The sequence below is a fragment of the Hippocampus comes genome, unplaced genomic scaffold, assembly GCF_001891065.2.
Source record: "Hippocampus comes isolate QL1 unplaced genomic scaffold, H_comes_QL1_v1.1 scaffold104, whole genome shotgun sequence".
Classification (NCBI taxonomy): domain Eukaryota; kingdom Metazoa; phylum Chordata; class Actinopteri; order Syngnathiformes; family Syngnathidae; genus Hippocampus; species Hippocampus comes.
The window spans coordinates 2,207,140-2,231,942 of record NW_017806072.1 but is presented as its reverse complement, the minus strand read 5'-3'; the positions used below and the strand labels follow the sequence as shown (position 1 = coordinate 2,231,942).

At 42.0% G+C, this 24,803-nt stretch overlaps 1 protein-coding gene across 3 annotated transcripts in view; it reads left to right on the top strand.

Moving 5' to 3' along the window:
• The first annotated feature begins 1,808 nt into the window (after positions 1-1,808).
• Positions 1,809-24,803, top strand: part of slc1a2b (solute carrier family 1 member 2b) — a 38,369-nt gene continuing 15,374 nt past the window's right edge. The window contains exons 1-2 of one of the 3 annotated variants that reach the window (XM_019894069.1): positions 1,809-2,038; positions 23,322-23,461. In XM_019894069.1, coding sequence (XP_019749628.1) covers positions 23,332-23,461 — 130 coding nt within the window. In that variant the 5' untranslated portion in view covers positions 1,809-2,038; positions 23,322-23,331. Of the gene's footprint in view, positions 2,039-16,895; positions 17,171-23,321; positions 23,462-24,803 lie in introns of those variants that run through there. The other 2 variants (XM_019894068.1, XM_019894070.1) reach the window with 2 other exon arrangements.

The following is a 24,803-nucleotide window of genomic DNA, read 5'->3' as shown; positions in this document are numbered from 1 at the left end:
GGGGGGGGGATTGTTGTTTTTTAAATTTATATGTATGCACCACCTGTAATTGTCCACTGTCAACTGTGACAGGATGTCACAAAGAGAGAAAAAGTGTCGACTGTACTCTGCTCGAACCCTTTCCTCAATACTGTAATCTTACTATTTTAAAGAATATGTTTCGTTTTCAATTACTCAATTACACAGTTATGCCATACATGCTTACAATCACAGCTCTCAATATCCCAAATATTAGTATTCGGGTTGAAAAAAAATGCTTTGAAGCATTTTGTACCATTCAAATGGAATTATCTTTTGTCACATTTCTCATAATGCAAACCACACACAGACTTGTTACTGTTTCAACTTGTATTTATTTACTGTACTATCCCCCTGGGGCTTTTTAGATGAATTTTCTGAATTTGTGGCTGCCTTGGTGAATCATGCAGATAATAGACGTTGACTAAGTGGTACCGTATGTTTCGTCCCGAAACCTTTGTTTGCAAAACGCTGGTCTTTTCGTGGTCCCGAGAGCCAAAACGAAGTCTGCGGGTTCTAGAGCGTTTTCTATTCAGACTCAGTGCTCTAGAATGCTCTATCCATGGATATTACAGTCACTACCTCAGTAGAAATGTTTCTCCATCCATTTTCTAATTCGCTTATCCTCACAAGGGTTGCGGATGTGCTGGAGCCTATCCCAGATGTCTTTAGGCAGTAGACTGGGTACACCATGAACTAGTTGCCAGGCAGGGCACACAAAGGCAAACACCCATTCGTGTTCACAATCACACCTCACAGCAATTTAGAGTGTTCCATGAAGCTGCCATGCCTGTTTTTGGAATGTTTGAGGAATCCGGAGCACCTGGAGAAAACCCACCCAGGTACGGGGAGAACATGCAAACCTCACACACATCATAGTGCAGATCTGTTCTCAAAAAGAAATCATGAACTTCATTCTCAATAAAAGCACAACTGGGAAGACATATCGATTAAAAATCTATTAATAACTTTAAAATGAACAACAGAATTACCAACTGTTAACACTGAATATTGCATTGTTCCATTTAACCGAGATATTTTGCTTTGAGATATTTTAGTGAGACACCTGGTCTTGTGCTTCACTGAGGATAGGATCTTTGTCATTCTTGTCACTTTTTTTTTGTTTATTTATTTTTTTGTTGTTTTTGTTTTGCTTGGATGCTTATTTTTTTTAAATATATTTTAAAATCTCGCCTACGCCCTCAAGTGCATTCATAACCTATGGCTATTTGAGAACCACTATACCTCTGACGTTGAATTAACACCTCCGATTTGCAGTGTAGCACAGTACGCGTGTTCAGGACTTTATCTTGACAGCAGATCCTAAAATGGACGCCTGATTTTTTTTTGTTTATTTATTTTTTTGTTGTTTTTGTTTTGCTTGGATGCTTATTTTTTTTAAATATATTTTAAAATCTCGCCTACGCCCTCAAGTGCATTCATAACCTATGGCTATTTGAGAACCACTATACCTCTGACGTTGAATTAACACCTCCGATTTGCAGTGTAGCACAGTACGCGTGTTCAGGACTTTATCTTGACAGCAGATCCTAAAATGGACGCCTGCAACTTTTATTGGAGGACCCCCGACCTGCCGCGAGCGAGTCACCATTTATTTCTGTTTGGGTTTGCGTTTGTATATCAACTCGTAAATGGAATATGCAAATGAGAGCACGAGAGAGAAAGGTAAAGGGAGGGAGGAGATAAGGTGCATCTTTCACCAACTGGAGATGGCAACACCACTGAAAGGACACAAAGAGGAGGGGGCGGGCGCGGCGAGAAGGGGAGTCAAGCGCCGAGGGGTGAGGTGAGGCATAGCTCTTTCCGCGGGCTCGTTTAGCTGCACAGCTCCTCGGATTCTACTGAGACCAAAACCCTCACCACGATCTCTCCGTCAAGAGCTCCTGTGGTGGAACCGCAGTGGCTCGCCTTTGCTGCCTCAGCCTCCGTGACGCGGATGCAACAAGACCCTGAAAAGCGGGTGCACCCAAAACTTTCTTCGTTGAGGTTTGCAATAAAGGTAAGATGCTGCTTTTGATCTCTTAAAGACAAACGCTGCGATGCTCAACAAACAGCACGAGAACACTCGCAACTAATCGGATAATTTAATCATTTAATCCCATTCGGGCGTGCATTTATTGCAAGTAATTTTCTTGCTTCGTTTTCTCTCATTGCAGCGCACACATTATGATGTAGAGGTGCGCGACACATTGAATTCCATCAGAGACGCGGTTAACTCTTTCATCCATCTGGGTTCATTAATTTAAAATGATCAGACATGCATGTAGAATTGCAAGCAATTCGTTGCAGATGATTGATGCGCGTTAACCTTTATGTATGCCCTGTGACAGAGAATAACACCACATGGTTGAAATGTGTGTGCACTGTTTGCCACTTTGTTCTTGCATCACTTTATGTTCGACTATATATCTACTGAAAAATATATCGAAATCCAGATGATTCTATTGTGTGCAGCAACTTGACAAAATCAAATTGAGTAAATCCAACACACCATTTTAGACATCAAACCTAAATCCAAGTTAGATTTTAAGAGTAAAGCAAGTTTATGAATTAATTTCTTCCAGTCCTCATCCACGAGTAGTCTTGTTTCTTATGGAGGCAATGGGATGATATGGAATTTGGCTTTTTAGCAAGGTGCATCGTCTTATAGATTCTTTCACTGTCTTTGCAGAAGAGCATTCTGATAATCAACAAGTTGGGTCAATGTGGGTTTGTGGTACAAGATTTTGTCTTGGCCACGGAAATTAATCAGCGCAAAATGTAAATACGTTGACTGGAAACCTGCAGTGTTTTTAGCCTTCTGTGTGTGCAAACTAATTCAATTGAACAAGCATTTTTATTAACGGAGAGAAGAAGGAACCACTCCTGCAAAGACAACTGAAGAATCACAACCTTTCTATGGTAAAACTGCCCGCCCTAAGGAGCTAGTGGTTGCCTCCCTTTCATTTTAAAGCACATGCAGTACAATAGGCATGCGTACACATACACATTACAGTTTCCCAACAGCAGTACCAGGGTCACCATGGAAACCAGCACTCTTGGCACCACCACTTGATCACCTCCGGCTCATCAATTTAGAAAACGTGCGCGGGGTGTGTGAGCGAACGCTTCTGACAACAGCACATTGACGGATGCGTCCATGGAGGAGATCAGTGTGGATGTTGGATTATTAACAAAACCTTCTGCCCGGTGAGACATACTGGCTGGACCATGGCCATTTTGTCACAGGGGTGGAGTCTGAAGGGAGCTGGCGTTCAGTGTAATTGCCGGGAGAATCTGTATTGAAAAGTGTCCATGCAGCTAATGCGTTTTGTCCTTTTCCCAGAGGCACTTCTCTAAACTACTGTACTGTGGCATTTTCTGCCTTACATGAATGAGCACAGACATCCAAGGCACATGCTGAAAGGCGGGATGAGTCATTTTGATGTACAAATGTCCTATCTCTGAGTGTGCGTGTGGGTGCGCGTGTGTCTGTGTGTCACAGTGACTGATCAGAATCGCATCAATGGGAGTTGAGGATCATTTTGTAAATATAATACAGGTCTTTGTTGAGGAGAAAGACAATACTGTGAATCAAATTACTGTAGTTGCTTGTCGTAGATGCCACTTTAATATTCAATTTACATTCGTTCACATTATCATGTAAAGCTTTGGTCATGTCATATAAAGGTGAAGATTTCAAGTGGATGTGGATACCAGCAAATATAGTATAAAGACTTTTAGCAGCTCAAGAATTCTAAATATATAAGAAAAAAATGCAGCATTTGCGCGCGTGTGTGTGTGTGTGTGTGTGTGTGTGTGTGTGTGCGTGTGTGTGTGTGTGTGTGTGTGTGAGAGTGCGTATACATTATACATGCACAAATGCTGGTAACATCAACCATAATAAACAAATCTTATAAACTCAATATGTATGAACATGTCAACCCTACGGAGCATCCACATATTAATGCCAGCCATCTGGGTAAACAATGCTTTAATTAGGGTAGACATTGCTCAGGGTAACTTTTATGTTTACGTGTGTGTGTGTGTGTGTGTGTGTGTGTGTGTGTGTGTGTGTGTGTGTGTGTGTGTGCACGTGCGTGTGGGTGAAGGCTATAGTTGAACGTACATGGGGGGCTATGAGTGAAACACACAAGTCATCTAATAGCAAATAATACCAAGGAAAAAATAGGAGTAAAAAAAAAAAGGAACATACAAGATCGAAATGTCATTTTGCAAATGAAGCTCAATAAATTTGGAGATGAATATTGCACGCGATACATTGCATGCATTATTAATGAGTCTACCTCAAACATGCATTCATGACAATCATTTGAGCAATAAAATGTTTATTCTTGACGAAAGCCAACACCTAGCTGTTTCTTCTGCCTTTACTCAGGCTGTTTCCTAAAGCTTTCCTTTAAATAATAATCAAACTTGAGGAAAATGAAATGTTTCAGCCAGAAAAACTGAGATGTAACACTGGCAGGCGTGTGACAAAGAGTGGGTGACAAAGTGGGAGAGACAAAAAAAAAGTGCAGACATTCAAATCGAAAGAAATTTTCTGTGTAAATGATCAAATGTGGATTTATTATGTATATCAGAGAGGCTTCTTATCTATGTCCACGGTAAGGTAAAAGGATACCACAAGAAGCATGAAGGTGCAACATATGTTCCCCACCTCGGGGCAACCAGCACTTTTATCTTGCAACAAATTGGGAAAATGAAATTAAAGCTTGATTGAAGAAAAAAATGACACAGCATGTGAAATTAATCTCAAGAATTCACCATCCACATCGATGTCCCATCTTTCCATTCATGGAGTTCCTCCTGTCATTGTGTGGCTTCCGCTGCTTGTGTAATCCTCCTGGGAACACACGGAAGATGCCAAAGGAGCATCCAAATACTTGTTTCATTCTCCAACACCCTCATGTTTGTCTGTCCTGCTTCTCATTTTCTCATGTCTGTACTAATGACATCTCTCAGTTGGTTTTCTCTTTCATTTTATTTCCCTGTTGATTGGATATTGCATTCATATCACCCCATTTCTAAGTGTATTCATTTGCGTGGGCCTAAATTTTTTGAATTTATGTTCACCGGAATCCTAGTGTGGATCTTCCAATCCATGCTGTGCCCGCTTCGTTTTTGTTTTTGGATTTTGCCAATGCAGTCCCCGCCTATAGAATCAGTGTTTTAGTTCTCAGAGGTCTGCACGGAGTGGGGTCTTTCCCATGGCTTGACCAAACAAAGAGCCTGGCTCCCTTCACTTCTGTTTGACTGCACAGGAACAGGACAACACAAGCATTCACCACAGAGGCTGATAGCCCTCTTGATGGCCATGGTTAAGGCTTTACTTGGTTTTGCCATGAGACAACTGCCACCTACCTGACCAGATAATACGTTAAAATCTTATTTCATAACGCCAATGAATATATTCATCTTCTTTCTAGACTTCTATATCTGTGCAAGGTCAGAATACAGTGTGGAACATATTTTAAGTGATACAGGATGAAGGGCACATTAAACCCTGGACAGGTTGCCAGTCCATCACAGGGCCTTGGTGAACCGGTCATAAAGTGGGCATTGACCCTTGGCAGCCGCACAAACATCAGCTCTGTGAACTGTTACACTGCAAAAGCCCAGAAGAAAAGCCAAAGACATATGAGAACACTAACAATTAAAAAAAAACTGCTCAGTGGCCAGTACCTCATCCAAAGGAATAGAGAATGAACAATAATATCCCATCATAGCCTCGATTGCAGAGTTGCACGGAGACATTTCACATTCTGACCATATAGAATATTTATATACACGGAAACCTGAAATTATTCACACTTTTCACAAATTTTCAATCAATTAAAGTGAATTCTCATTTTGAATGGGCTGTCACTTGTATCGCACTTTTCTACCTTGAGTAGTCAAAGCGCTTCGCAACTGGGGGTTCAGTATCTTGCTCAAGGACACTTCAACGTGGTTGCAGTGGCCAGAGATGGAACCACCAACCTACGGGTTGGGAAATGGCCACAATAGTACTGAGCCATGTTGCCCCTCAAGGAATATATATTACATTATTTCTGGCTGGAAAAAAAAAACATGAAATTGGCAAGGAAATGAAATTGTCCTAGAAATATTTATATAAATCACTATTTTGAAAATTTGTATCCCCGATAATTTTGAGTCAACAAAATCTTAATAGAACTTTGAATCTAGAACATGGTAATCAACTGTGCATTCAAACGTTTGATATCCCCGTACCGGACTGAGAATGAGTGAGTAACTTTAGACATGGCTAATTATGCAGTGATTTTCCCGGAATTCCGGATTTTCTCATTTTCATGAATATATAAAATCATATATCATACATAAGTAAACTTTCCATTCATAAACTTTAAGTATCCGTTTCCGGTGTCTCGCACTGCCATGGTTGGCAAAACAGACATGGACGTGGACCTGTGCAGCGCGCTTGTTGTTTTGTTTCCGGTTTATTTATAGAGCAAAGTAACATCCGCTGTGACGTGTTGCCGCATTAATCTCACGATAAAAAATTTAATCACGTTAAAATTTATTTAAATTAATGCCGATAATAATGCGCTAAACTGACATACATACATATATATATATATATATATATATATATATATATATATATATATATGTGTATGTATTTTCTGGGATTTAAAGCAAAGTCCACTTTCATCTCTGATAATGTCAGAATTATAAATACAATGAAAATAGCTAGGAGATTTTTACATGAGTATTTCCTGAAGCACAAGTCTTACCCCTTTCATGTGGCATTTCAAGCCGGAATATACCGATTCAACCACAAGATTCACTTTTACGAGAAATGTGGCAAACTTCCAAACGGTCAACATGAGTGAGTAACTCAGAAATTTTGATTGAACATGTGTTTACGTCAATACACCAGACGCAACCTTTAACCGTTGTCCACCAGCTACATCCCTTTGGCACCTGCTCCATCAGAATTCAGGTCAGCAGTTTGAGTCACGGAATTGCTCGGAGAATGAATGGTAAAAGGGGTTGAGGGTAAATGGAGGGGGCGGGGGTCTCATTTTGTTTTTGTTTTTTCCTCCTGACACCAAAGACCAAGTTGTTGAGAACAATCTACCCTTTGTTTAAACCAAGAATAATAATTGAAGATTAGTCTTTTTTTTTTCCAAAACAAAGAGAAGACTTCATGAACAGTAGTAATACTTGAGCAGACGTTGTCCACATGTTTATCTTTAGTGCAGACTGAAATGACACTTGAGTGAATGAAAAAAAAACTAATAGAAGACTTCATCTGAAGAATAGTGGAGATATGGCAAAGCACAGTCCGTTATATCCAGTCACTGCTCATACAGGAGTCACTCAAATCAACATCACAATTCAGAATACTTACGCTATGGACATTCTCTAATCTAAGGAGATGAGTGTTTTTATTTTTTTCACCAAGAAGTATTACGACATGTTCTTTTGACAAATAAACTGCGCCCTGAGGAGAAAACTGTGCTGCTCATGTTTGTTTGAAGTAGCCTTTTGACCATTGTAGATTTGAAGTTTGAAGAAGCAATGAAAGAAAATATCCATAATGATGAACCTTCAATGCTAAGGAATGCATTTTGCATAAATGCATGCATAAATTTTGACCATCAAAAAAAATAAAAAATACAGGTAGGTTTTTGGTTTGTTTTTTTTTTTTTTTAGCCCTGCTTGCCTCACCCACCTTTCCTTCTTCCCAAATCCTCAATTAAGTGTGCAATGGGCCTGCGAGCAGTGTTTGTGTGCTTCTTTGTTCATCGGCAGGCATTAATGTTGCTCTTGAGCATGTTAACGGCCTTGAGCTGTGGGAGCAAAGAGCCGAGCTGCCACTTGTCTGCTCAGATACGGGAGTGCTTCATCACTTGTGGACGTTTTCGGAAGCCAAAGGGGTTCCATGCATGAGAACCGCGGCAATGAATACAATGACCACACTTGGAGGAGAGACCCCTGCCTCCATGTATGCCCCCCCCCCCCACACACACACACACACACCAACTTCTTCCGGGATAACCACCTTTTTACGCTCTCCCTAGGAGCCTTTACCGTCACCCTTTATACCCCACTAATCTTCCCCTTCTCTCCCCCATCACCCTGCACCCCTCTTACCCCGCGATGCTTAACCAATCATCCTTCACCTTGTGTGCAGCCCCCCCCCCCACCCCCCACACCGCTCAGCCTATCACCATCCCCACAATCCAGCTGATGGAGCGTACTGTCTAGTTTGTTTACCTCACCCACTTGGGCAACGGAACACACAACAATCCCCTTCATTGCCTGTTTGTCAGAACCCCCTTTCAGAACCAAAAGGGGTGAAAGGCGAAGAGAGTGGAGGGGCCTGAAAAACAAAAACGAAGGAAACAATTAAAATCACCCCTCCTCCCCATGAACCCCGCGCTAGCGGTTTCCCAGCTCGATATTCTGTGAACTAACTTGGAGGCCTGTAAAGTGGCCCATTATTCTGGTAGGGATGGCGTGTTCCAAGAGCGCTCTGCCTCAATGGCTGATTAACACAGAGGGGTTTTTGTTTGTAGCTTTTGGCTCACTGCGTTCTACACTGCTTAATTAGGACTAGCATCTATCTATCTATCTATCTATCTATCTATCTATCTATCTATCTATCTATCTATCTATCTATCTATCTATCTCTCTCTCCTCTCTCTGTCTCTCTCTCAATCATCTCTGCATTCATCCATGCATCCATCCACCCATACGGCAAATATATAACCTACTGTATACCCTCATCCTTGCTTTTTCGTCATTCTGATGAAGTTGGACAGCTACGAAGAAAAGATAATTATTTTTCAATAATTTACAAAATAGCTTTTGCACTGTGACAGATGAATCCATTGTGAAATCACCCAAAATCCTGTTCAGCACTTAGTAGTAGAAAAATGGTTAGGCAGGACTTTGTGGAATTTGTCTTGTGAGCTTACTCCTCCACTGAAGGGGTTTTGGCGTCTCCTGAGTAAGTTAAGGCCAGCGAGTTCTAGGGATTAGACCCTGGTGAATGTGATTGATGTGCAGGAGGCGCATGCGTGTGGTGATGTCATCATATTTCATTCAGAAATAGAACAATGGCGTGAAATGAAGCCTATGAGTCTTTTTAATAATCAGTTGATTGAATACATGATTATGTTACTATTGTTGTCATAATATAAATAACACCCCAGGCTGTGGCAAAGCTGTTGTGGGGCAGTGGGACTCACGCATGGACATGTACTATCACAGTGGAAGACAGTCTCCAAGTGCACACTCCACAGACGATAACACCATCCGCCCATGGAAGTCTGCTTTCCTCATAAAATTATTTTGTGCACTTTGACCACCTCCATGGACTCCTGCAAATTATGTTATGCTTCCATCATGTCAAGGATTTTGCCCATCTCATGTATTCTGAAGGGAATGTGGAAAGCTGGTTTGGTTGGTGGCGAAGCCAGTCAATTGTTTTGACACCTACAGTGTTTCAGTACCCCGAGTTTCTAACTGCAACGAGCTGTGTGCCTCTTTGAAAATACCCACTTCAGGCCCTATTTTGATCGAATGACGCCCATGTGCTCTGTAAAAATGGGTATAACTTCACTTTTGTGCCAGCGCAAGCCGAGTTGCATTTTTGGGGCCTTGCTGTGCCTCTGGGCGTTCCGGTGCATGGACTTTCCTTGCCCCTACTCATCTTAATATGTGATAACAGAAGACAATCTGTCCTTGGTGTAAAAACGGGTGCATCCTCAGTTACTTCCGCTCCCCCCAGCGCATCTCGCAATTTGGTGACGAAAAGTAGAGAAAATTTTAAACAAGCTAACCCGAAGTCTGTGGAGCAGTGCAGGTGGTGTAACACAATTTTGGTGTGTTTGATCAAGGCGCAGGCAGACAAATTCAGTGCTTTGCAGACGTGTGTGGTGGATGTCACCAGATTTCGTTGATAAATATGGCACCAACCCTTTCAATTATTGTAGGAATCAATTCATTGAATAAATTATAATCTCTATCATCTTTATCATATTTTTAGAGCACCGCCAGAACTATTGGGAGGAGGTCGGGGGGGGGGGGGTCACACACTGACGTGTCATGCATCGACTCCAGTCTATTTCTGTTTCTGCAATGTCAAGCATGGCGTACTTGGGCATCCTGTACTCCAAGCTGATTTTAATGCAAATAAGGTATGCCACCAAGATTGACAGAGAAGGCTTGTTCCATCCCACTATGGTGCACAACATTGTAAATGCACCATTATGTCCAATTCTACCTGTAGAAAGTCCAGCAAACAATCAAAAGAAAGAAAACGCCACCCATGCGCATCGTCAGACTGCACTTTCCGCTTGGCACAAAAATAGGGCCCTCGATGTAGCCCACACATTCGCAGTTACACTATGCTCCAGACTGGCACTGGGCAAAAATGTAGAGCCACGACTGTTAGTACGGATGGGTTTCATTTCCAAGGAAAAGGATACTGTATCTCCGGATCACATTTTCATGATAAATAGTGGCGGTAGTGGAAAAAAAGCAAACATAGAATTAATAGTGATCTTTAAAATTTGTCAAGAGAATTGTGTTGTCAAAAAGATGTTCTTTTTTCTTTGCGGAGGTTTACCTTTGTCTGAGCTGAAAGTGTATATCAATATTTTATCGGAGAATCGAACAAAAGAAGGATTAGTGACAAAAGATTAAACGGATGCATGACTCATTTTGCCATTTTCAGCAGTAAATAATGAATTTGATGACTTCACAGGAAACAACGAACTATGGCTCAAGTGCACATACAGCACATTTGACAATAAAGTTGTACTTGATACTTGATGTGATGTTCACAAGCTGAGCCATGATTGGTTGTTCCTGGACCCATGGGTACATGTGATGTGTGACTTTGTCACAGCAAGTGGCCACATGTGTTTTTAAAGGTATTAATTGAACGTGAAAAATAATGAAGTTATTAAATTCATTATGGAAAAAATATGGACTTTTTTTAATACTGAAAATTGCTAAATAAATAAAATATCCCTTTCAGGAAAAAGAGAAAAATATTTTGTTTGATTGATGAATTTTAATGTATAAGAACAAATGCATATTTTTCCATGGGAGTTCAAGAATCATGATGAAAAATCATAAATAATAAATCCAATTACTGCATGTGCTCAGTAAACGATACCGCCTCGGCTGTGGGCTATTATGTGCCTTTGACATGAAGTCTCAGAGGAAACAGAAACAGCAGATTGAGCAGACACAGATTGAATATTATTTCCAAGGTGGTGTTGGATATTACAGGAAATATGCTCGTGTTTTAAGTGAGGGTTTGTCATGTTCAAGCACGCTGTGTATGAGGTCCTTGGGGCTTCACACAGTAATCGTGTGTGTGTGTGTGTGTGTGTGTGTGTGTGTGTGTGTGTGTGTGTGTGTGTACGTGTGCGTGCGCGTTTAATTGTTGAGTTGTGCATGTGTGTGTAGGCATGCTCTTTCTGTTCCAAGGTGGTGTTGGATATTACAGGAAATATGCTCGTGTTTTAAGTGAGGGTTTGTCATGTTCAAGCACGCTGTGTATGAGGTCCTTGGGGCTTCACACAGTAATCGTGTGTGTGTGTGTGTGTGTGTGTGTGTGTGTGTGTGTGTGCGTGTACGTGTGCGTGCGCGTTTAATTGTTGAGTTGTGCATGTGTGTGTAGGCATGCTCTTTCTGTCAATACCGTGGGGTTGTTTAAGGAGAGCCTGTTATTGCTACTGCTGCTGGCGGTGCTCCGTCCCAACAGACTCCGGTGTTTAATTAGTGAGAGAACATCCATCCTCCTTAGTCCTCTTATTGACAAATCCCGAATGAAGCTGAGACCACGTGCCCCTGCATCGGAACTCGGACCGAGAATTTTGACAAGGGACGCCTGCGCAATGCAAGATATTGTTCTTGTGAGTGGCTGCCTGTAATTACATGTTAACGTGCAGGAAATGTGGGAGCCGGTCCGTGTAAAGGCATGTGATGTTTCTGCGTGTCTATTTTTGCTTGTGGCAGGTGAGACTATTGATGTATGAAATGTGATTTGCGTGGTGATGCCATTTCATAGGCGGACCTCACCAACACAGCTGTCAGCTCTTTACGTGGCCAACAGATTACCGAATAACAAAGACTCCCTCGATGAACTGTGCATGTGCGGCACTTCTAATGATTGCTTTCATCTGAGCTCGAACGTCACTTATATTCTTAACTCTCCATCCCTTCATTTACGAGAAGCCACACCTTTTGCCCCCCCCCTACACCCCGCCCCCTTTATTTGTCCCTTTCCTCCATGCATGGTTGCACATCTATCTTTATGTGGCATTTCTGCCTGCCCCCTTGTACCGTTCCCTCTGTCTTCTATACACCTCTACATCATCCTCTGTCATTCCTCCCTCAGTTATGCGATGGATAACATTGGTGCTGTAGTAGTGGGTGGGGTAGTCCTGCCTTACTAGTTGATTTAATGAGCTCCTTTGGGGAATCGGCTGAAGCCATCAGTAGCTGTGTGATGCCACTCGGTATACCCAGATCTTTTTCACAGATGTGCCTTTTGCTAATGATAGCAGAACTGATTTGTATTCTCATGATCGGCCGCACAACTATAAAGAAAGAGATGAGAGATGAGGACGCCAGCGGTAGGTGTGGAAGCCCTCCACAGTGCTGAGAGAAAGTAACCATGAATATGGATGATCTTCTTTTCTCCATTGGCCTTTCATCTGTGCCGCAGTCAGAGATTGATGGCAGTTCGGATCTGGGGAAAAAAAAAGGACCGTTTTCGAGGAACATCCGGGAAATAAAAAAGAGCCTCGATATCAAGACTAACAGAGGGATTCGGTATTCAACAACAGCCACAATAAAAGAGAGAGAATAACAAATGTAAGGTGCAGTCAAGTGATGTGCAGACAGTAATTGGAAATCACTTAACTGTAGATGCAGTAGTGAAGAGGGCCGTGGTTGGATTACATTTACAACTCTAGTATCTCTGGTCCTTCATGGAAATGAATGGGAATTATCCAATTCAGTCTATCCCAAACCCTCTCCAGCATAATAGGCCGTTAGCACGTAATTAGAGCTGAACTGGTCACATGTGAGAGACCTACACAGACTACAACACGAGCTTCAGGATTCCCAGAGGCTCTGTCTCTAATGACTGCCTCATTATGAACACAAAGGGAAACAAAGAGAAAACTTAGAGGATGCTGACAGGCAGAGAAATACTGATCTGTCATACGTGGCCAAGATGAGAGGCAGCCGGTTCGTGGATTGAACGGTAAAAATGGAATGAAAGTGATGAAAATAAAAAAAGAACATGGTTGCGTAACGTTCAACAGTGATTAACTGAATGTTGGTGTAGTTGACGTTCAGTCACACAGCCGGGATTGTGGGTAGAACAGGAATACTATGTGTGTGCAGTCTGTGTGGATTTGTATGGACATTTGGATTTGTATGTGCTCTAAATCTTTCAATTTGTTTGTGTTCCTCAAGAAAGATGGTCAGCTCCTTCAGCGTGAGGTGGTCACTGACCATGGTACTGAATTCTGGCCTTCCTGACAGTCTCAGAAGCAAAGTCACATGTGGTAGTTTGTCATGACAGTGCAATGGTAGACACCGATCTGACCCGTGTAGCCCCGTGATGCGGGATGCGCAGGCAAGATCTTGATATGCCGATGAGGTTCTGAGTCCGTTATGTGACATTATAGCAGAGCAACACAGTTTAATGCATACATTTGAGGAAAAAAAGAGAAGCATTACAAGCGAAACAAAAGACAACATTGGAAGACATTCATAATGGTGGTTTCTTTGTGTTACAATAAACTTTGTCAGAGGAAAAAAATACTCATGTTTTGCCTTCTTGCCATCGTCTCTCTGTCCTTTGACAGTGACATCTCTCTGTCGACCAGTCAGTTGAAGACAGTGAGTCAGGCATCATCCTTTAGATACCATAGCACTCTGGTAGAAATGAAAGAACACTGAAAATGCATATCTGTACTTGTGCATGTCAGTCAAATTGTTGATCACGAATGGAAATGATTGTCTGGCCATCAGTGTCATGGGCTAAAAACAAAATCTTACTTTGTACAATAATCACTTTGATGAATTACCAGTTAAGAGTTTGTGGAGAAGTATGCAAAGTATATTCTATATTGGTAATTGTTACAAAAAACCCTCATTATTAGAGTTGAAACTTATATATAATTCAGCAACACCTATCAATGTGTGTTTATAGCACTGTAAACATATACATATATATATATATATATATATATATATGCAGAGGTCAGGGTTTTGATTCCTGCCTGCATGGAGTTTGCATGTTCTCCCCTTGTCCGTGTGGGTTTTCTCCGGGTACTCCAGTTTCCTCCCTCATTCCAAAAACCCTCACAGTAGGATAATTGATTACTCTAAATTGTCCCTAGGTGTGGATGTTAGCGTGAATGGTTGGTTGTCTATGTGTACCCTGTGTTTGGCCGGCAACCAGCTCAGGGTGTACACCACCTACTGCTCAAAGTCGGCTGGGATAGGCTGCAGCATGCCCTCGTGAGGATGACGTGGTTCAATCATGAATGGATGGATGGATCTAAAAAGAATTTTCTCAAATGAATATCGCTATGGTGATCTCCCTCAGGATCACTTCCATATTTTTTACAAGCCCAATTGCTTCTTCTTATTAGTTCCAGCCATGCACTGACTGAAAGGGCTCACACCTGCAGATGGAATTGACTGGATTTCATAACTATAACTACTTTGCCTCATGTGACTATGTTTGAGTCGAAAGTGTAATTAAAAGACAGAATGACAAAGGCTCCCTTTCTTGAGATTTGTTGGAATTGGATCTCCCACTTACATGCGCCACACAACCCGGAGTGTTTGCTGAGGGCTTCATTTTTCTTTTCACAGCTCCTAGGCAGCCAGAATGCGTGAGCCCATTTCTTCCCACTACATAACAAAGTAGCTGTGAGGCCCAGTGGGGCCAGATATATCCGGAGCCTGGCCCAACTCCAGTTGTCTTTACCTCACATTATATTGTGATGCTCCAGTCATGAGAACGGGCATTGGGCCCCAGAGACACTCGTGGGAAATGCGTATTCTCATTTAGATCTTCCTCGGTGTGCTTGCTTTTCAGAAGTACAACTGACAAGAAACTAAGACGCCCACACAACTTAACTTTCATGCAAACTCATTAGTTACGGTATTTAGTGATGTAATCAAAGCCGCGCAGTCTATATTCTGAAGTAGATTTGCAATTAAGCAGACACATTTGCTATCGTTTGATATTTTCACAATTATGTATTTGCCATTGAATTATGTTGTACCCCATCCTGGGTTTCGAGCACTGGCTGTGTCTGCTCATGTTTGTGTGCTGTGTGTATTTGTGTGGCTGGGAGCGTGCTCCTTCGCCTTCATCCCCTTCTCTCTAAGCTGCAAAGTGTTGCCAGGACAACCCCTTGTGGTCCTGGCTGCATCACAGCAGCCCTCAAAGCCAGCACTCAGGGAACCTCCACGCACTTGGAAGGCAGCATAAAATCGGGATAATCGCCGTCGATTACGGCTCACAATGAGCCGCGGCTTCTGAAAGATTCATTCATCTTGGGGGAAAAAAAAGAGGTTGTGGAGGAAGAGAAAGAGAAAGGGGCGTCTTGGTCCCGCCGCTGCTCTCCCACGGTGGGCACAGGCATGACATCAGTGGACTGAAAGAACCAGCGTGCCCTCCCCGCTCGCTATATTCTTATATTCCAATTTGAGCTCCGCCCCCCTCCCTCTGTTTTTTTCTCACCCCTGCCAGTTTGGATGCAGAGCTTGGCCGGGCAACTTGGGGGCACATCCACTGTTTGCTTGTGAAACAAAGCCCCTCAAAAGGAAGAGAGAGGAAACAGAGCGCTTCACATGGTACCAGCCAAGAGCAGGAATGGCCGCCTCCGCCTGCCCCTCTCAGGCGCCTCTTTTGGCTGAGAGGAGGTGGTGGGATCGCAGCAACCCCTTTCCTCCAGAGTGTCTCCCTGTAACCCCTTCCTCTCGGCACCCCCAACTCTCATATAAAAATGCCACATTTTCCCCGAGAGAGCCTTTTGAATAGGTATGACATGTCAAGGGATGAAGGATGGGCAACTTCTCATGACACAATCTCTGCCGACAAGGATGACATTGCACCGTCTTCTGTTGTGCAGCCGGCCATTTGTTGAAAAAGGAAATAGCTTTCCAACACATTTCCCTAATTAGAATAATGTGGTACTGCTGAATGCTATGCGAGTCCCATGCCGCTGGGAGATGGGAGAAAATCAGTTTGACTCCATCCTCACATGAATCATGATGGTTATTTGTGCTCTGGGGCTCAATTGCAGCTTTTTTTTTTTTTTGGTGGGTTTTACAGACATAAAATGGATGGTTTACTTTCGAGTGTAATAACCCTCCCTCTCACCTGCGAAGTGATATTAACATTTTGCCTTGATGACCACACAGACAATGTTGCATTTTGTTGCATAATCACTAAGAACTGAAAGCATGAACTCCCATCTGCTGCCCACCAAGACAGCAAACATTGCTGATGTCTACTTATAAAGCTCTGCATATTGAGCCATTAGTGGGCATCATTATTGCCATATTCCACAGAGGTGGATCAGTCTGGGAGTGGGGATTACAGTGTCCAGGGAATGGAGGGTCCCAGGGATTGTGCTCGTAAGCGCTGATATAAATTTTCCCCCTCCACATCTGATTTGTTAAATAATGTATTTATGTTATATATGTGTGTGTGAGGGGGTGGGGTGGGGGGGTTGGCATGGGGTTTTGGTAGTGGAGTCAGGAGGTGGGGGCTTAGCTTCGCGTGGGTGGGTGTCTGCAGACGTCAGGACGGGCCAATTCAGGTGGTCCCTTGCAATGACTTGTTCTGTGGTCTGATCCGAGTGGAAAGGACTCGTGTTCTGTGGATGCTCAGGAGGAGCCGGTGGACAGCTGAGAGCTACCAGCACATCTATGCTGGCCGCAGCCAACCGCCATACTTGGGACCCTATCTTCTGCTGCTCTACTTCTTTTCGTTGCATGGAGCAGGTGTGATTTTTACAGAGACTGATTGAATACCAAAGCTGGTGAAGTGACCCCGGTCAATGCATAGAGCTGTTACCGCAACTCTACCTCAAATGAAGTAAGTCCATTTGGCACTCACACATTCAGAAAGGTCAGCAGTGGGTGGTGCCATTTTGAGCTTTAATGTCGTGGAGCCCTCAAACACGTGCAGCCGATTTATTCAGATCATCATTAATTCACTCTTGGCTTCATTGCCATGTACATTTAATCTCAGGCAAGATTAATTGATTTATCCATCTGAGACCTTCCCCTGCGTGTGTGTGCGCACACACACACGCACACCTGTGCATAATATGATAACTGATTTATGAGGTTCTGTGAATGGCTAATAAAAGCCACGGCAGTTTTATTTACCACGTCAGGTTGAATAATTATCTCAGAAATATGTATTGTCCAATAAGATTTGTAACAGTCCAAATTTTTTTATATGATGATGGTGATAATGATCATTATATTACTATGTTGAAGTGATTATGTACTCGCAACTCATTTCATTTCAATACTAAATTCAGATTTAATTACAAGGGGGAAAACAGGGGTCAAAACTAATGGCCTGGGGCCCAGATCCGACCTGCCACATCATTTTATTTGACTCGCGACAGCAAATCAAGTGTGTAAGCTTCCATGAATCTTACCAAACTTTGTACGAAAAATTTCAAACTGTTACATTTAATGAATAATAATGTTGTGGTATTGCAAACATTTTCATTTTACCAAGCCCCTTTTTACAGTAACTTGAACAATAGTTGAACAAGCTATCATTCCTGACTTCTGATTTCAAAACTACCGTATTGGTCCGAATATAAGACGGTTTTTTTTTGCATTGAAATAAGACTGAAAAAGTGGGGGTCGTCTTATATTCGGGGTCTAGACATTATAACCATTCACGACGCTAGATGGCGCCAGATATCACTGAAGCGTATGCTGAACTTGACTTCCCAGGTCAAAGTGAAACCCTGCCACGAAGAATAAAAATAAAAATAGCGGTAGCACAAAGAATAAAAATAAAAAAGTAGCGGTAACAAGGAAAAGAGAAGAAAATAATAGAAGAGATAACAGAAAATGGAGAAACGTAGTGACAATCAGGAGCAAAGTGGGTCGAAGATCGGCCAGGTTAACCGGCAGCTGAGGAGAAGTTACGATGTAATTTACATTTCAAAAACCAGAAGCCATTCATTTACGAATGTGATTGCACTTTGGATTTGAATGAGGCAAAATAACATGCTCTTTCTCTCAAATATATTGTTATACCGGTAATCATTTGTTTCAGATGTACTGTAATTATTTTCTGGATAAAAATTAATTTGGTGTTCAAAAAGTCTTTTTTCAAACTTGAGTCTTGAAAAAGAGGGGGTCGTCTTATAATCAGGGCCGTCTTATATTCGGGCCAATACGGTAGTTATCCGTCAATTTGTGGTGTATATGTAATAATATGAGGGAAACTGTAATTACCATGTGGTTCGCAACAAAGATCAATTTTCACCACCCTGCCTTAGAATATGCCAGGATCATTCAGAATGGTACAAAGGATTGAAATGAACAAAACTGTCAGATCCATCGTATGAATTATATTCATCTTGTAAGAATAATGTGATCTTTTCTATTTTAACCCCACACATTTAAGGGATAAGAAATTCACTAAATACTTCTTTAAAACACAACCAACTCAAAATGTTGCCTACTGATGAAAAATGTCTTCATTGTGCATAATTTTGTGCAAGTTCATGCCATCATGTGTCTTGGTGAGAAGGGTTCTAATGAGTCTCATGACAGAATAATATCCGACCTCTATGACATTTAACATGTGCTTCCTCTCTCCTCACTGCTAAAAATAATGTGACCGGGAGGGAAGTGCGAAAGAGTTTAATTAACTCCTCATCACTCCTATGGACCAGGATTCTGCAGTACTGTTCATTTTTCAACATCTTTTTTTAAACTTTTATTTATTTATTTATTTTGTGCTTTGACTAATTCAGCTTTCTTTCCCTGATGTATGAGAGACAAGCCGAGGTGGAGTAAAATGGCAATGCTTCGCCGTCTGTTTGCATGTTCATTCTGTATTTCACACTTCACTTTGAAGTTAATAAGAGGAGATCGGAGCACTCCATCTGTGTGCCTGCAAGCTGCCCAGGTGGTCTTCCTATAGTCACAGCAATACACAAAGCTTGAGATGATGTTGTGAGTTTGCGCGCGTGTGTGTGTGTGTGTGTGTGTGTGTGTGTGTGTGTGTGTGTGTCTGTTTATGAAATAATTAGTAACTACAGTATGGTAGCCTCCACTATTCATGGAGAAGGACCGTGCCCAACCGCGAATAAGGAATTTCACCTTAACGTGATTATCAGAATAAGTTCTATCACAAATTGTGATCCCATAAACACTTGAAACATATTTATAATCAAATGATTGCAAACGCATCCAAACACCTTTTAACCCTGAAAAATACAGTGCAGCAAACAGCTTTCCTTGAACACAGCCTTTTATCGTTGTAATGGCGCCCTGCGTGGCTAACGTGTTTGCGAAAGGTTCCCAACGCCGCCTTTTGTTTTTGTTTTTCCTGATGATATTGTTTGAATCTAAAATTCTGTACTTTTACTGCATAGTGTGTATGAAGGGCTTCAATGAGATGACAAAGTGTACTCCACAATACAAGCTTTTATGCACAAATCAAGACCACGTGGGCCTTTGGGTCAGTTCGCCACCACTCTGGCAACATCAGTGCAAAACATCATATTGCCGGTAAAGTCAGGTCTTCAATATAAAATCAGAACAGTATTGTCCACCACACTCAAAAATTAAATACAGCAATGAAATGCATTTTTGTCTTTTCGACACTGGAAAGTCTCACTTCCAGCCAGTTACTAGTGGCAGTTTGGTGTACCCGTGTTAGCCTCTCCCATGCAGCTCCAGTACTTTTGAGGAATATGCGGCATGCTTTGAAAGCACTAAGCCCAAGCGGACGAAGTAGCCGTCAGATTGCATAACCAAGGCAACGTACTTGCGGAAAGACAGGCTGGCTACTTGCTAAGCTAAAGATGTGTAAGCATTCAGGGGATGGAAACATTGTGCTCATCAAATAGTGAAGGGCTAATGGTTTAATTGACCAAAGGTCAGTGTTTTGCTCATGTTGGACGTTTACATCCCATCGCAGACTAATAAGACTACTGCGCTACTTCCGCCGCATGACATCATAGATAAGAAAGAAATCCGAGAATCGGCTAATTTGCACAGGCTGAACAGAAAATACACCATGTTCATGTTTTCAAACAAACCTTCCAATGATAAAAGTATTTCCATCCAATGTAGAGTATTCCATTAACCTGCCAAGCTTGTTTTTTGGAACGTGGGAGGAAATTGGACTACCCGGAGAACACCAACACAGGCACTGGAAGAACATGCAAACTCAAACGGAATAGAACCCTGCACCTCTGCACCGTGACTGCAACATGCTATACAGTCGATCTGATAAAAAGTATTTAAAATATAAAATAAATAAAAGCATAGTTTTTGTTGAAATGCGCTGTTTCAAATGATTAAGCGCAGCAGTGTTTCAACATATTGTATCGGTTTGCTCAGAACTGAAAGAAGTCATTTGATGAATTTGCAGCTTTTGAAGGTTGTATTTGCAAAAATGAAAAGCTACTGTCATCAAAAATGTCCTAAGAGGTAAAGTTACATTGGAACATCGGACCTCATGTTTGAAAGCAGCTTTTCCAGTCTTGAGAGTTTTATTTTTCCACCTGAAGGTGGGAAAATAAAAGTAGGCGCGGTTTGTGACTGGCTACTTTCTTCCATGCTGCAAAATGAAGGACACAACTTTGCGAAACAAAATCATCTTTGGATCTTTGACAATGCGCCATCCGATGTCACAAGAAATTCCTCTTCATGATGGGCCGCTATGGTCATAAAAGGAGGGAAAACGTGTGTGGTCCCCATCCTACCCCGGTGATCAACCCTATTGAGAACCTTTGAAGTATCTTTAAACAAACGCTTGATGAGGGTGTGAGGCAGTTCACATCCTAACGGGAGCTCTGAGGGGAAAAGAATTCAAGCAAAAGCTGTCCAAAAACTCACAACTCACACTCAATGGATGCAAGAATATCGAAGCTACTATCAAATAAGAGTTCCTATGTTACAATTGAACTTGATATGTTAGGATGTTTTTGATTGAAATAGCTTTTGATTGCTGCACCCTCCTAACCCTGTAAATTCAACAAATGACTATTTTCTGTTCTTTTACAACCGATACAATCTCTTGAACCACTGCTGTGCATAGTCATTTGGAACAGAGCATTTTAAGGAAAACTGTTTTCACTTTTTCAGGTTTGTTTCAATATTCAAATGATATTACAGATAAAACACTTGATGTCTGGAAAATTATGCAAGGTGTTGTTTGCATAGATTAAAAAAACCCCAAAGAAAAACATCATTTGGAAAATCGTTTGCAATGTGGTCGATCTGGACGTCCACTGCACTTGGGCAACAACAGTAATACTGTAAAAATCCTTTTGATTGAGAAGAAGGTTGTCACAATGTGGCAACAGCCTAAACGGACTTTCATCACCATTAAAATGAACAGTTGACAGGAACGTAATTTATGAGGGCTTCATTTCTCAAATCGAGATATGACTTCTTTCACTGCACAGCCAGCCGCTGGGGGTGGGTACAAGGGCAAAATAATAATAATGTTCTTCGCTGAGACTTTTATTCCGGCCCTGAATTCCAGCGGTGAGGTCAAATGTCAGAGTCACATAATTTCCTCTCGACAATTTGTCCCTGCTGCCATTGCAATGGGATTCTTGCAGGTGAATGGAAAGACTTGGGGTCCGAGCTTGTAGACTGGCGTGCATTTGCTCTGCGTAAAACCTGGCAAATCTTCAGATTGGTGCAAGTCTAGTCGACTGTGTTTGGGAATTTGGCAGCCATGCCTTACAGAACATTATGCGGGTTGAGGGTGTTTTCTATTCCCTTGGCACACCTTAGTGAGAGAAAGTAGACTCAACTTCAGACCAGGGCAAACCAGGTGTTGTGTCACAGGTGATGTAACACAATTTGGTGGATTTGATCCAACTGCAGGCAGACAGATTCTGTGCTCTACTGATATGTGTGATGGATGTCATCATAGTTCCTTCATAAATATGACATCAGCGTGTATCTTAACACCTCCAATGAGTTCGTTTTGCTTCCGCCATGTTTCCAGCGCGCTTGTCCTGCAATTATTTTAAAGGGAATGAATGAAGGGAGCCACTTCCACCCATGCGCACAGTTAGACTGCACTTTGCGGCAGACACGAAAATAGGGCCCAAAGACATTTCCATCTCCGGTCAGACATAGAAGAACAGTATTTTCAATGCTAGTTTCTAGTCTTTTTCTTTCTTTGAAAAAAAAAAAAAAAGGAGCTGTCCACCTGCTCTCTTATCGCATTCACACAAGTGCAGAAACATCTTTTGTGCTTTCTGCGGAAATGATTACTCAATTAATTAATAAGCCTGTGTGACTAATTTCCCTCATCGTACAATTGTATTTGAGTTTTTAGCAGGATGATTGAAATTGTACGGTCATGGAAATTGAGTGGAAAAAAAAGAGTGCTTTGAGTCTCTTCCCCCATCACTAAATTCATGTGACATCCCAAATTGTGTCACTAACTCATGGATAATTGACTTAACACCGTAAATGCATGATGTCTATTACATTTAAACAAAAAGGACACTGCATTAAAGTATTTTTTCCCCCAAACCAGATCTCCAGTGAAAACAGTTTAAACGACAAAATCGTCAATGTCTTGGGACAATTGATGGCCACACTGCCGCGATGGATCACAATAATAAAGGGTGCCGTCGATTACAAAAAGCCACATCGGAGAGCATTAAGAAACTGCTTTTAATAAGGAGCTGCAAATTTATAGGCGGCAGCTTGTCGTCAACTTCCATCTGTTGACTGCCATAGCAACCGCGAAGGGTTATATGAGAATGAAAGCTCGGCATCACACTCGGATGGTTTAACAGTTGCTATTTTCTCCTGAAAGTATATTGAGATTTTTAGAGCTATTCAAAATGAGCACATGATTGGATTTCTGTTACACTTCACAAAGTGAACAACAACAGATGCCTACATGACATACCTGCAAATCATGAGTGCTGAAAACTGTAACGTGAGATATTTTTGTTCCGTGATGGTGCATTGCTGAACTGATTGTCTTCTCTGTTTCACAGTGCCAACAGTATGCCTAAACAAGTGGAGGTGAGGATGCACGAGAGTCACCTGGAGCCAATAGAGTCCCGGCCTCAGTCCAAATGTGCCAGACTCTGCTCCAAGATGTTCAAGAACCTTCTGCTCACACTCACTGTCCTCGGTCAGTATTGAGGACGTCTTTTTGTCCCTTTTTTGTTGAGCATATTGTGATGTCTTCTGTTCCAAGACCCACATGAAATGGGAGCAGCCATCTGTACTGTTTAGATGTACTGTACCAGACAGTGAGATGACTTATCTGTCGTGACCTTTCTCCCATCCTTGCCACCTGTTGCAATTATAAGCGCTCGGCAGCATCCACCCGGTCACCCAAACGGTCTCCGGTGGTGCATAAAAACTATTGTGATTACAACAGGTTCACTGGAATTGGGATTTGTCTTGACACTAGGAAAGGGCACCGATGCAAGAATGTCGGCCCTGCAGCCACGCATGGCATTTGCATTACAATGTTTGATGACTATGTTGCCTGTCTCACGCCACCTCTACATATCCAGTATGCAAACATACTGTAGGTTGGAAATGCGTGGGTGCATAGCGTGCTTATTTGTGCACACATGTGTACATCCCATCCCATTTGGATGCAGAGGTGGAATTCATAAGTCTAAAGTTAATGCATGTTCGGTTCTGACTGAAGCAAATAATGTTTTAGGATTCCAAAAAGACAGACTCAGAGAAAGTGTGATTACAAAAACATTTATTAAAGAAAATCGCACCAACAAAGTATAAACTGAAATCGCTGGTCACAAGGCGCCAGGAAAAACAATGCTTGAAATCAAAAGCGCTTGCAAAGGCAAGGTTCAATAGAACACACAAATGAAATATCCAAAAGTTCAATAACACAAAAACAAAGAGCAATACTAGAATAACAAACATATTGACAAACAAGTATCTATGAACAAAAATAAGAGTGACTATGATTGGCATTGAGAGGTCTACAAAAATCACACTTGAAGCATAACAGCAAGCAAGGTCAGTAATTTGACAAGGCTTGGCAGAAGTCAGAGTCCTTAAATACAAGGCTGGGCTTGATGGGGAAACGAGGTACAGGTGCACCTGCTGGAGGGAAACATCCTTCACTCCAGCTGGACCTGGAACACAATCAAGACAGAACATGATACTGTAGAAAAACGTCAAACAAGTTATCACTTTATATATAAATATATACACTGTATATACACATCCATCCATCCATTTACCGCCGCTTATCCAGGGTCGGGTCGCGGGGACAGCAGCTTTAGTAGGGAAACCCAGACTTCCCTCTCCCTCCGTGAGCCATCACCTTACCGTGGTGGAGGGGTTTGTGTGTCACAATGATCCTAGGAGCGAAGTTGTCTGGGGATTTAAGCCCCTGGCAGGATCACCCATGGCAAACATGGGTGAGGCACCAGACAAAGCACGGCACAAAGACCCCTAATGATGAATAAAAAAAAAAAAATATATATATA